At 41.8% G+C, this 13,427-nt stretch overlaps 1 protein-coding gene across 1 annotated transcript in view; it reads left to right on the forward strand.

Annotated features, from left to right (window-relative positions):
- Positions 1 to 13,427, forward strand: part of Mcoln2 (mucolipin TRP cation channel 2) — a 55,656-nt gene that overhangs the window by 40,215 nt on the left and 2,014 nt on the right. Inside the window, exons 9-13 of the mRNA XM_074079569.1 lie at positions 970 to 1,119; positions 2,423 to 2,524; positions 2,640 to 2,762; positions 9,913 to 10,119; positions 11,642 to 11,763. Coding sequence (XP_073935670.1) covers positions 970 to 1,119; positions 2,423 to 2,524; positions 2,640 to 2,762; positions 9,913 to 10,119; positions 11,642 to 11,763 — 704 coding nt within the window. The remainder of the gene's footprint in view (positions 1 to 969; positions 1,120 to 2,422; positions 2,525 to 2,639; positions 2,763 to 9,912; positions 10,120 to 11,641; positions 11,764 to 13,427) is intronic.

Consider the following 13,427-nt stretch of genomic DNA (forward strand, 5'->3'; position numbering starts at 1 on the left):
GTAATAGTGTGTGTAGGTTTTATTTTTGTCTTCAAATCCAAGTTCATTTTGACAAGTAGGCATGGCAAATGGGTTATAATGAAGCATAAAATACTTTTATTACATTTTTAAAATTGTTAAAAATTTTCCCCTAAGTTTCATTTTACCTTTTTGCCCTCAGGGCTCTGATGAATATATACTCCAGCTCCTCGCAGATCTTATTGTGACTGGTGATGTGTGCAAATTCCCACTGGGATGAGGGGAAGTAGGAAGTCATTGGAATACCATTTGTGGAGCAAGAAAATAGTCGATATTCAGTTTTCCTTGATCTTAACTTTTGTCAATTTATTTGTAAACATCCACCTCTCTGATCTTCCCTACAACCCTCTAGTATTCTGAATCCAAAGTTAAAAGCCTGTCTCTGCCAAAGTGAGGGGAACAACATTGGGAGAATACACTCTAGAGCCTGGCTTAGCCTCTCTGTGCCTCGGTTCCCTCACTGAATGACAGGGCCCATAGTATCTAGCTCATAGGGTTGGGGTCGGCTTGAATGAGTTGAAAATATGTAAAGCATATGGAACAGACTGTGTGTTATGTGTTAGCTGGTGTGAGTGTGTGTGTGAGTGTGTGTGTGTGTGTGTGTGTGTGTGGTAACTGGGGTTTGAACTCAGAGTCTCACGCTTGCTAGGCAGGTGCTCTCCCACTTGGCCCATACCCTGAGCCCCGTGTTAGGTATTTTGGTGAGAGTCTACTGGAGTCCAAGCACACGTATTTAGCGTTTGAGTTAACTTAGCAGGTGTTCAGATGCTTACTTCTGGGCCAGATGACGGGGAATAGGTATGCTCTCACCTACACCTGTGAAGTAGGTGGACCCATCTCTTTGAACAAGGTAATGCCGTGCCATATAGACGAGAGCACTGTTTTCACTTGCCTTCCCCTTCCAGAGGGCAGTGTGGTTTGTAAGAAATGCTTTTTAAATGTTTGCTGTAGAGATTTCTAGATTTCTTCCTGGAGAAGTACAAACGACATGTGTGTGACGCTGACCAGTGGGAGTTCATCAGTGGATGGTATGTCCTGGTGATTATCAGCGACCTCATGACAATAATTGGATCCATATTAAAAATGGAAATTAAAGCAAAGGTGAGGGCACCCTGTTTGAAATCTTTTGTTCCTTGCATTTTTCTGGACGACATTGGGCATTTTGAGATGCAAACTCTTGGCTGAGACTAGCTTGATTCTCATGGTTTTTCTCCTCACACCCACAAAGTGAGGCCTCCCTCCTCTCACCTGGTTCCTCAGGAAGGGAAATGAGGAAGCTGGTGGACTGTGGATGCTGTGAGCTATGAAATCCTCCAGGAAGTGTGTGGCATCTTCAGAATAGTACCTGAAGTTTCGATAGATTGGTTGTCGGGCTTCATTTTGTTTAAGTTGCAAAAAGTAGCAGTTGACCCATAAACCAGTCACTTCCCAAACGCGCCTCCAGAGCCAGTGGTAACGATCTGTGACATTGGATGCCCTGATGGATGGGGTTGGAGGCAAGAATACTGGTACCTGACACATTGTATAAATAAATTGATTTGATCTCATAACCAGATTCTGACTCCTCTTTCACTCAGCTATTCTCCTGTCCATGCTGTGTCAGTAGTCAGTCTTAACCTGGCCTCCTCACTGTTATACTGCCTCCCAGTCTCCATCCCAGCTGCCTCTGGCTTCTTTCAGGCCTCTTCCTCCCTGGCTTGGCATCTTTAGCCTTAGATCCATCTGCACAGCTGCCAAAGTGATTTTTCTGGAAGTGTCTGTCTTGTTCCCTCCTAGGACCTACTTAGGATGAAATGGCCTTCCTTGAACATGGCCTCCAGGATCTCCCTCATCCAGCTTTACCTGTAGCTCTGCCTCCTATCCCCACCCTGGTCCTTCCAGGATAACTTGCCAGTTCTCAGTGTTGTGCCTTTTTCCACTTTCCTGTGAAGATTTCCCTAGCCTGTCCTGAAGGAACTGGGGTCACACCATGGCAAACCCTCTGGGACAAGCAGGAGGTTACGTCTTGTGTTTGACTCCTCAGTAAGACCTAGAATTCCTTGTGAGTGGGAACTGTGTTAATAAATCGTGTTGGAGTGTGCTTTTAGGATAGCTGAATTGTATTGTTTGATATTTTAACAAACATCCTCAGCTTATATTTTTTTAATGCTTAGATTAGTTAGGTCAGTGGTAAATGCAATTTCTATTTCAGAATATTGTTGGGAAAAATCAGTTTAAGCAGTTGAAATATTAAAAGGAAATAAGAAACAAACATGTGAATGGTGACCTGCATTTTTCTTCTTCTTTTTAAAAACTCTTAGTAGCTCCCACAGGAAGACATTCCATCCTTTCCAATCAATTAAAGTGAAATAAGTAAGCTGAGTGGACTGCAATGTTTTACTCATTTGTCTTTTTTTCCCCATAGAATCTCACAAATTATGATCTGTGCAGCATTTTGCTTGGGACATCTACACTCTTTGTTTGGGTTGGAGTCATCAGATACCTGGGTTATTTCCAAACATATAATGTAAGCAGTTGGCACTGGGAAGAACCTGTGATTGGGATACATTTCTTTTTGGGGGTTCTGGAAGCTTCTTTTTCATCACTCTCATTCTATTAATTTCCCTTTTTTTTTTTTTCAGGTGCTGATTTTAACAATGCAAGCCTCACTGCCCAAAGTTCTCCGGTTCTGTGCTTGTGCTGGCATGATTTACCTGGGTTACACTTTCTGTGGCTGGATTGTCTTAGGACCGTATCACGAGAAGGTGTGTGGCACTGTCCAGGTCTCTAGTGTTTACCTTCTTCCCCACTCTTCTCCAGAATGCGTCCTTGACTCAGCAAGCGGATAGCTTGGTCTCGGTTTCCTTTTCCTATTCAGGGTATTGAAGTGACATTAGGATGTCAGAACAAGAACTGCAAGGGACTAGAAGTCTTGGGTCATAGTTGTATGGGCCTGACTTACGGGTCACACATTCACCTAGCTCGTCATCAAATGAGAGCTGTTAGGACATGAGATCCTATAGTAAAAATAAAAGTCAAAGTGAGGAAATTATTACAGAATCTTTCTAATTTAGCATACTAGGGTTTTCAGCCATATTAACTGAGGAGAATGAAGGTGGGTGACGGTTCTGCCTGGAATGACCGTTTCATCTCTGAAAATGAGAACATGTCTTTGCAGGTGGTTTTGATCACAGCATCAGCTTCGTGTCTTATTAAAGATCAGAATCTGAGTTTCAAACTATGGCTTAGCATTAGTCAGCATTATAATCTCAGGAATGTCAAAGTTATGCCAGGATATTCTGGTTTTAAAATGATGAAATCAGTGACTAGATACATCATGAAACTGAATGGACCTTGTTTTCAAACCACAAAGGTAAAAGAGTTATTGCATCTTATAATTTTTCTTTTCAGCCTGGGAGTGTTGGGGCAACAGAAATAATAAACTAACAGCCACTAATCCTTGCTGCTTGTGTGTGAGGGACTATTCACAAAGAGTAAATTATCCTGAAGCTCACACTTCCTATGTTGTCCTATCAAAATAAAATCTAGTAGCCCAACACACCCAGGCTTTCTTCTCTAAGTGTCACATTTAATATGTCCAAAGAGAATTCCTGTTTTTCCTACTTGAAATACTGTAGAATTAACAAAATGACAACCTCTGGCTTAATGGTAAAGTTTGATAATCTTACTGTGTTTTTAATTCCATGTCACTTCTTGGAAGATGACTCATGAATAAAAATTCATCTTTGATATGCTATCTCTAATTTAGAGAATTTACTGTCATAGTGTCCAAGGAAATTCACATTTTTTCCCCCTTGTCTCATGCTCCGAAAGCTGCTCCACCTCTTTGTCACCAGAGGGCAGTGTTGCACTTTGTGGAATAAATATGGAGCCTAAGGATTTGGTTTTAATTCATTGGCCCCACAAGACCTCAGGACAAGTGGTTCTATCGGCTTTGCCACCTGCTTCCTGTTTCTCCCCACCTCATCATTATTCTGGAAGGTGCTCAGTTAATGTTCCTTGAATTTTACTGAAATGACTTCTCAAGTGCCATTCGTTAGGCCTAGTTCTCAAATTCTTTCTCTTTGTGTGTTAACCCTCCTATTAGCCAGCTTTCTGTCATTGTGACAAAATGTTGGAGAGGATCAACTTTTAAGGGGGGAAAGTTTATTTTATTATTTATTTATTTTTTAGTGTTCTGTAATCTTTTTGTTGTTGTTTATTTATTCATATGTGCATACATTGTTTGGGCCATTTCTCCCCCATCTCTCCCCACCCCCCTGCCCCCTTCCTCTCCCTTAAGGGGGGGAAAGTTTATGTTAGCTCTAGGATTCAGAACTGTCATTTTATGGTCACTTGGGCCTGTGGTGAGACAGCACATGATGGCAGCAAGAGCTTGTGGTGGAGGAAAACTTTACCTCATGGGGGCCAGGCAGGAAAGGGAGAAGCAAGCAGGGGGCAGGGGCTGGGATCCCAATAACTTCTTCAGGGGCACACACCTGATGACTTCAGAACCTACCTCCTAAAGGTTCTACCACTGCCCAATAGTGCGACAAGCCCGAGAAAAAGCCTTCAACACTCAGGCTTTCACAGGACATTTGAGATCCACCCGATAGCACCTCCTCTTCCTTTCTTTGTGGGAAAATAGTATTATACTACTTTACAGAAAGTAGGAACCTTATATTTGTTATCTGAGGTTACTCAGATAATAAATGGCAAAGATAACATTCAAACCCTGGTTTGCCTGACCTGTAGGGCTTTTCTTTATATTATCTAAAATAGACCATTGTAAAAGAGTTTATTTGACCCAGGAAGCAGGGTAGTCCTTCTGGATCAACTGTGAGAGAAAAACCACATAATCAGTTTTATTTTTTTTAATGTGTGTCAAGGTCAGCTAATAGAAAGTGAGTTTTTTGCTTTGTGAGCCTGACCTAATTCCCATATGTTCAATTTTGTCCTTTCAAAGGATCTAGGGGAAAGTCAGATGCACTGGGCCAGCACTGTCCAATAAAAATGTAATGGGAGCTACAAATGGAGCCAAATGTATACTTTAAAACATTCTAATAGTCACAATAAAAGATAAACCAATAAAATTGGTTTTAATTATATATTTTACTAAATCAAGTGTAGCCAAACATTATTTCAGCATATAAGCAATGCAAATATCTCATTCTTTGTGTGTGTGTGTGCTAAGTCTTTGAAATCTAGTGTCTACTGTATCCTCATCACACATTTCCATTTGGAGAAGTTACATATCAGGTTCTCAAGAGTCCCACATGGAGAGTGACTGTCACTTTGGACATCAAACCCTATTGCCTTGTCTCTCACTTAATGTCGGCTTCCCTTTATCCCCATGGATAGGAAAGGGATGGGAGATGTCTCTAGGGTCTCCCAGAAGGTCTGTTTATGGTACCCCGTTCTGTCTCTGGCCAGGCTGATAGATTGAGGAAGTACATAGTAGAGTTAATTCAATAAATGCCCAAGTCAGCAAAGTGAAAGAATTCCAGTCTGGTTCTGGACTTTTATGCTCTTCTGCTCCATCTTGCTGCTTCTTTGAATTAGAAGTTAGAAAATTTTACTGCCTCTTGCACCACCACTCTCAAATCTAGCCAAACTGCCAATATCTGTTGGGTAATCATCAGTGTTACCCAAGCCCTTGAAAACCTAAGCATTAATGTTAGCATTTTCTAGTAGTTTTAGAATCACAGTAATCTTGAGTGTGAAGGCTGTTCTTTATTTAAAACCAACAACAACAAAAAAACCAACTCTAATGAGGAAGTGTCAGGAAAATTACAATTCAATTGTACTGTATGAGAGGTAGGCAGACTCTCAAACATTTTAGCTTCCTGTCTTCCAGTTAGACAACTAATTTCAGTGACTCAACTAAAAGGAACAAAGGAACAAAAAGTGTCCTGCTGATATGTTTGTCTCCAGCACTAATGGATCTTGGCACTATGCCCTTCAAAGATGTCTGGGTATAGAGGGCTAGAAACTGTTGGTATTCTTCCAAACCTCATCTTGAATTATTAAACTTTTCTCTTAAAGTGGCTTTTACATTTCCAGAGGGTTTTTTTTAACAATGAGGGATAAATAATAGTCTTGCATTGTCCCCATTTTTACAAGTCAGAAGGCCAAGGCAATAAAAACTTGTTGGACTTTGCTGATGCCAGGAGTAAAATTCTGAAGACCTTGCACTACACCTCGATGCTTCCAAAGACTCTGGTTTTAGCCAAGCATCATTCTTATTCAAAAATAATTGTGAGCCACTTAAAACATTTTACCTAAATGCTGCATAAGACTCTTGTGACATACTCTGGAAGCAAACTTTTCCATCATTCTTTGACATAAAGCTATTGCAGGTTATATGAAAGTTCCTTTTGGCTCAATCACAAAATTATCATTTGTGAAATGAACTCTTGGGTTCTCATTGTGGTCCTATAATACGTACAGGCACTTTTATGGAAATGCCCATTTAATATTTGTTAAATGTCTTCTGTACACTGATGAGTTCTTGAAAGGCAGGGACTATGGCTTATTCCTCTTCACATTCCCAGTGGCCAGCCTGGTGCCATAGAACGTGGCATGTACTTACCAAGTGTACCGAAGAGAGACAGCAGTACCTGCCTTCCAGGGGCTTATAGGCCCTCACATGTCAAAACAATGCTCTATAAATGTGTTCTTCTAACTGGAAACACATTAAGACCTTCTGTGGAAATACTGCAAGCTCAGCTCCATGATATTTGCCCACTGAAACTGTTTTGTAGACAATTCTTGTGGTACAAACATGAGAAGGTGGGCACCCGTCACTTTATTAGGCCTCTGTTTTAACTTGCTGGTGAGCTAAAATTATTCTTATGTGCACACAGGTGTGAGGTGTATGGTTATGGATAACATTAATGTTGAGTCAGATGTTCTGTCCATAAGACAGGAATTTGATAGGTACTGACAAATGGGCTGCTTGTAGTTCTGAAACCTGAAATACAAACCTTTAGGGGTTGTTTTCTTTTCTTTCATTCTCTTCTCTTTACTATCTTTTTTGAGGTACTGGGTTCAAACTCAGAATTTCACACTTGCAAGGCAGGTACTCTCCCACCTCCAGACCTTTTTACTCTGCTTTTTCCACATTTTTATTAGCATATATTGGTTGTTTCATAGTGACATTTCCATATGTGCTTACAATGTGCCTTGGTTAAATTCATCACCTCCATCTAGCCCCATACTCCCAACCTCCCTTCTGTCACTGGGGTGACAGGCACACAACTCTACACCCAGCTTTTTTCTGTTGAGATGGGGAGCTCACAAACTTTTTCTTCCCAGGCTGTCCCGGAACTGCAATTTTCCCAGTCTTAGCTTACTGCCTGATTGGGATGACAGGTACATGCCACCACACCCAGCTATTGGTTGAGATGCGGTCTGGAAACCTTTTTGCCCAGACTGGCCTAGAACTGTGATCCTCCTAGTCTCAGCCTCCCAAGTAGCTAGGATTATAAGTGTGAGAAGCAGGTGCCCAGCTCTCTTAGGGGTTCTTGAAACCAAAGAAAGAACTTGACTAGATTGCAAAAGAAAACATGAGAACTATGATACTGCTACCATTGACATCTATAAAAGCCAGCTTTAACTTTGCTGTCTTAAATATAGTGGAGACGATGGGAAATACTTACACTAGGAGCTGCCTATTTTGCTGTGAAATGATCTGCCTACTGTTACAGGATTTGCTCAGCTGGATTCTTATCCAGGTCTCTATGGTTAGCAACTTTAATCTGGCTGGCTCATCAGACTTGTTGACTTAGCAGGGAATGGGTGTGATCCTTGTTTGGGGTTTGTTTGTGTACCTTCTCCTTTGGGTACAAATTTTACTTTTCCTAGTCCAGCCATGGGACAAGAAGTGTAAAACATGATGTTTGCTATCTGACTGGGGTTTAGAGAAGTGTTTATAAAAGCAATTAGAAGATGGGTGTGATGGCACATACCTGCAATCCTAGCACTTGGGAGGAAAAAACAGAACAATCTTGAGTTTGAGGCCAGCCTGGACTGCATAGTGAGACCCTGCCTCAAAAATGTCACAAAACCAAACAAACAACATCAAAGAACCCCAAAAAGCAAACTGAACAAAAAACAATTAGAAGACCATTTCATAGTTTACTGTGGTAGTTCTTCCTGACACAGAGAACCACGAAGGGGCTAGCTCTGCCAGTGTAGTCTGTCTTGAAGTAGACTTTGAACTAGCTCTTAGTCTTAACTTCCGTGGACACAGAAGAGAAGGAAGAATAGGTGAGATGAAGGGAAAAATCCCCATGAGCAAAAGACACAGAAGTGGGTTGGGGCTGGGGGAGAAGACAAGCCCAAGGTGTTTGTACCGATGAGGAGGAAAAACAGTGAGACCACATGAAGGGGAACTGATTCCAGCCTTCTTAGCTTGAGTTTTAATTTTGCATCTAGACTTTGGCCATAAGCAAGAGAAATGACCTGAAGCCCATTTCCTAAGAAGTCTAGGTTTTACTGCAGCTTGGACTGGAGAATGAAGAGGTTGCACAGAGAGACCTCCCTGGAGGTTTCTGTCATAATCAGTTGACATCAGAGTGGAAGAGAAAAGTGGATCAGAAAAATATGTCATAGGAACAGACAGTCTTTAGACTGAAGGGAGGGGAATATTAGCAAAGTCAGTATAGTTTTCATTCCTTGGTTATTATAGAGTAAATATTTATTTGGTAGAAGATTGGAGTCAATGCCAGATACAGAGGAATTTGGAAGGAAAACCTCTTTTCTGGATAGGGTGGTGGTAGGCCTGTTTTGTTGCCTGTGAAGTAATAGCACAACTCCCAAGTGAAGAAGTTCCAGATGTTCATAAGGCCTTGAGTCTCCCCAGAGCCACACTGACTTAGTGAACACATAAGCACTGACCGCAAGGGCAGAATTTGGTTCAAAACACTATAGTAACCTGTTTGATCTGTGTTTCTGAAGACTAAGTTGTCTTTTGCTGGCTTCAAACTGAGATCCTCCTGATCTCTGCCTCTGAATACCTAGGATTACAGGCACGGGCTACTGGTGCCTGGCAATCTTTATTTTTTAATGTGCTAAAATTACCTGGACATGTGGCTGGGAAGGCTATGAAAAAGTCACTTAGCAAAACTTTTTTGGCAGTACCGGCAGTAGAAATCAGGATTTCATGCTTGCTAAGTGGGTGCTCTACCACTTGAGCTACGCTGCCAGTCATTTTTGAGATAGGGTCTCACTTTATGCCTTGGGGCAACCTGGACCACATACCACCACACCCAGCCACTGGTTGTGATGGGGTCTCTTGAACTTATTGCCTGGGCTGACCTTGAACTGTGATCCTCCTAATCTCTGCCTCCCAAGTAGTAGCAAACCTTTTTGATCCTGGGTTCTATCCAGCCTCTTCCATAGGTTGCTGTTCCAGTGTATGGCCTCTGCAGTATTTTCAGAAAGCAGTTTGTCACAGGGTAGCCTTGCAAATGTTAACTGTTTAGACTCACCAACAGGAAAAAAACATGCATAGAAATATTCATTACATTGTGCTGTATAATGACAAGCAGGCATGACCAGCAATTTCCAAGAAATTGCCTGTTAGGTAACAAGTGCTCTCTATGTGTGAATAACAGAAGATGCTTGGGTTAAGATGAAAAAAACTCAGAATCCAAATTTGTTGGATGATGAGAGCACCAATATGTAAAATGTACATAGGAAGAGGCTGAAGAGAGATGTTGAGATTATTTTGAGAATGCAAGGCGGGAAGGGGTTGAATAATCTTTTCCTATTTGTGTGGTGGTCTAGCTATCTTGAATAGGTTATTTTCACTGTTGGCATAAAACAAACAAGCAAAACTTAAACAAGCTAGGGACATCGTTCTGCTCTGTAGGATGCTTCTCTCCGAAGCTAATTTCTGTTCCCCTACAGTTTGAAAGCCTGGACATAGTTGCTGAGTGCCTGTTTTCTCTGGTCAACGGGGATGACATGTTTGCAACCTTTGCTCAAATCCAGCAGAAGAGCATCTTAGTGTGGCTGTTCAGCCGTCTCTACTTATATTCCTTCATCAGCCTCTTTATATACATGATTCTCAGCCTTTTCATTGCTCTTATTACAGATTCCTATGACACTATTAAGGTAAGTAATTATCAATATTTGCTGCTTGAAACACTGCAAATTCTGTATAGATTGGAGCTTAGAATAATACTACATTTTTACTTAAATGCTATCATTTTAATTAGGTTTTGAGGTTTTATAGATACTGAGACCAATTTTAAATGTGCATTCAAGATATTATCTCTGTCCTAGTTGGGACAGATCAGGGTGGGCTGGGTTGGAGGTGCTGTGGGAAAAAGAAAGGAGACAGGAAAGGATGGCCTAAGCATGGTGAGTGTGGCAGCCAGGCTGCTGTTCCCAACACTGACTGAGGCACCTGCCCCCATGGCTACCTGGAGCTTAGGTTTGGGGTGGTAATTTTCAGTGATGTGAGGTGACTGCCACCCTGATAACTCATGGCAGTTGTCAGGCACTTGTGTGGTACAGGTTTCCTTCAAATTATGAAAGTTGGAGGGGCACCTGTGGCTCATGCCTGTAATCCTAGCTACTCAGGAGGCAAAAATCAGGAGGATTGAAGTTTGAAGCCAGCCTGGGCAAATAGTTTGAAAGACTCTATCTTGAAAAAAAAGCCCATCATCAAAAAAGAGCTGGTGGAGTGGCTCAAGATATAGACCCTGAGTTCAAAAAAAGAGTAATGGCTTCCTACTTTCTTAAGCTACCTGATGTGTTCCATACACTTTCAGACTGGGCCTGATGAAGTGATTCTAGCTTGAAGCAAGTTCATATACTTGGGTGCTGGTACCTCCATAGTAGAGGTTGTGGTGCTTGGGAAACCCTACTTCAGGCCCAGTTCCTGAGCAACAATGGGTATCCTGTAGGTGCCTTTGGGTATCATCCTCTGCTCAGCCCATTCCTAGACTAACTCAGAACAAAGCCAGTCATGGAGAAAAATCAAACACTGTCAAGGTGTAGATTACAGCTTAGGTGGGTGGGCACAGTGGTCAGCTCCAGCAGCAAGAGATGGCAGGACAGAGAACTGCACACTCCTGCACAGAGGTTCATTTTTGATGTGGCAGTGTCCCAGTGCATGGGCAGGCCTCAGCATTGAGGTGGGTAACCTCATTAAGCATGAATTCAGGGAGGAGATACTGGGGGATTTGTGTCTTCTGGGGGAAGTCTGCTGTTCCATTCAGCAGTCAATTTCCATAAGACTAGAAGTGGATGACATCCCAGGCAGATTCTAGGTTGGCAGAATGTGGAGTTGGAAATCTTATCTGGTCTTACTAGTAAATTCTAGCTTTCTATTTTGACTGTTTCTTTCATTCCTCTTTTCAACATTCCCCCCTCCATCCTCCCCATCCCATTCTCCCACTGGCTTTTTTTCTGGAATTTTCCTTTAGATTGTTCTCTGTTCCCATGGTGGCCCTGGCTTGGCTCTTCTGGAACTGACAAATTGATTTATCATTGCTAATATTACTTATTGGATCTGAATAAGCAGAGGGGGAGAGCTTTATTTTAGTAAAAGTGGGTTTGGTTTATTGATAAAGGGAGTAATTTCTCATGCTTTATAAAGAAGGTAACAGCATTGTGTGCTTTCTAAAAGAAATACCAGCGGAATGGGTTTCCTGAAACGGATCTGCAGGAATTCCTTAAGGAATGTAGTAGTAAGGAGGAGTATCAGAGAGAGCCCTCCACCTTCCTGTCCCGCGCCTGCTGTCTGTTGAGGTCAGTATCATGCTTAATCTCCATGCTCCCGAGATGAGAGCTGCTTTGTTGCCTTAAGGAAGAGTTGATCCAAGGTTACCACTACACTCTGAAATCAGCTTGTTATGGGACAAAGTTCATCTTTCATTTCTTTCTTCTCACCAAAATTGGCTTTCAAAATGAATTGTTTCTTGTAAAACAAGGTTGTGTACAAGGTTCCGTGACATGACTCACATCTCTTAGGGATATTGTGAGACCCTTATAAGAAGGTATGAATTATGTCCTTGAAGTGGAGAAGCTGAACTCTTAAGTTGCCAAAGGAAGAGATCAGAGCTTGTTTTTGGATGTGGCGTTCTGGGAATATCAAACAGTTTCCCTTCTCATAGTATGTGGTGCAAATGGCTTCCTTGAGCCAGCAGAAACCTGCCTGGAAGGAGGTGAAGCTCTTTTTTGGAAGTGGACACCAGTAGGTCTTCATTGACCAGCAGGGCTTTTCTTACCATTTGGGCTCTTAGGAAAATGGCCGAGACTTCAGTGGTCTGGGAACTAGAGTGGGAGTCAGATGGGGGCAGTTTTCTTAAACGTGCCCATCTGTGTTTTCATCTGAAGTCAGGGATGGGAATTTTATACCCTACCCTTGTTTTTCAAGAAGGATTCTCTAAGTCAAATTCCTAAAGGAAGATGGGAGCGCATAATTGCTACTTAGAACCACAAGATGTATTTTTCTGTTAATCAATTCATACCACATTTTGGGATTTGAAATGCTATGATTGAGCATATCCAAAGAATGTCTGGTAAATATGAAAAGAGGTCTTCTGAGAAGAATTAAGTTTTCAGAATCACATTTCATCCTCTCAGAGCATTAAATTGTTGCTGTGGAAGCTGGAGTAAAGGGAAATTAATTTTTCTTAATTAGCAGCTGTCTCCAAAGAGTCAGCCTGAATAAGGAAAGTCTCTCAGAGTTGCTTTGCTACTATTGTAGTTGACTGTAACAGGGAAGAAATTTCATTGGAGAATGTAGCTGTGAATTCTCAAAGGTAACTGATGGTCTTTGCTACTTCATATTTGGACCTTGTTTTGCATCACAGAAAGCCCAGAGAAGGCTGTTAAGTGTTTTCTTGTGTAGCCTTATTGAATAATGGAAGATGTAAGGGTTGGGCTGGAAGCTTTATTGCTAAGGTTGGGCCTGGGTGGTGAGAAGGAAGCCACAACAGCAGACAATTGCCCTGAGGTGCACTAAGGGGTTGTTTGGAAGATGCATTGTGTAAAGGAGGGTGTGTCCATTATGAGGAATGAAAGAATTAAAGAGAACAAGACAGTCCACCAAGGCAATCAACTGCAGAACTAGAATGATGAAAGAAAAAGAGAATAGAAAATATAAAAACAGAAGTGGCTGTTACCATGTTTGACCCAAAGTTGGTCATTGGTGAAGTCAGCTGGAGTGGTGTAAGTGGGGTCATAACGAGGTAGGCAAGAATTAGGGAAAGTTTGCGACTATTAGAAAATATGACTTAATATTATATTTCAGATTGAACATTCCTCTCTTTCTCAGAGTCTTCTTTTCAATTGCAAATTGTGGGCTCGTTATTCACGCTCTAGGTCAGGAACAACTCAAACCACCTTCACCTGGCCCATTTCTCACCCCACAATTATTGGTTGGAAATCACCAGGTTCTTCCCTTCCCA

This window comes from Castor canadensis, chromosome 7, assembly GCF_047511655.1.
Source record: "Castor canadensis chromosome 7, mCasCan1.hap1v2, whole genome shotgun sequence".
In the NCBI taxonomy this organism is placed as follows: domain Eukaryota; kingdom Metazoa; phylum Chordata; class Mammalia; order Rodentia; family Castoridae; genus Castor; species Castor canadensis.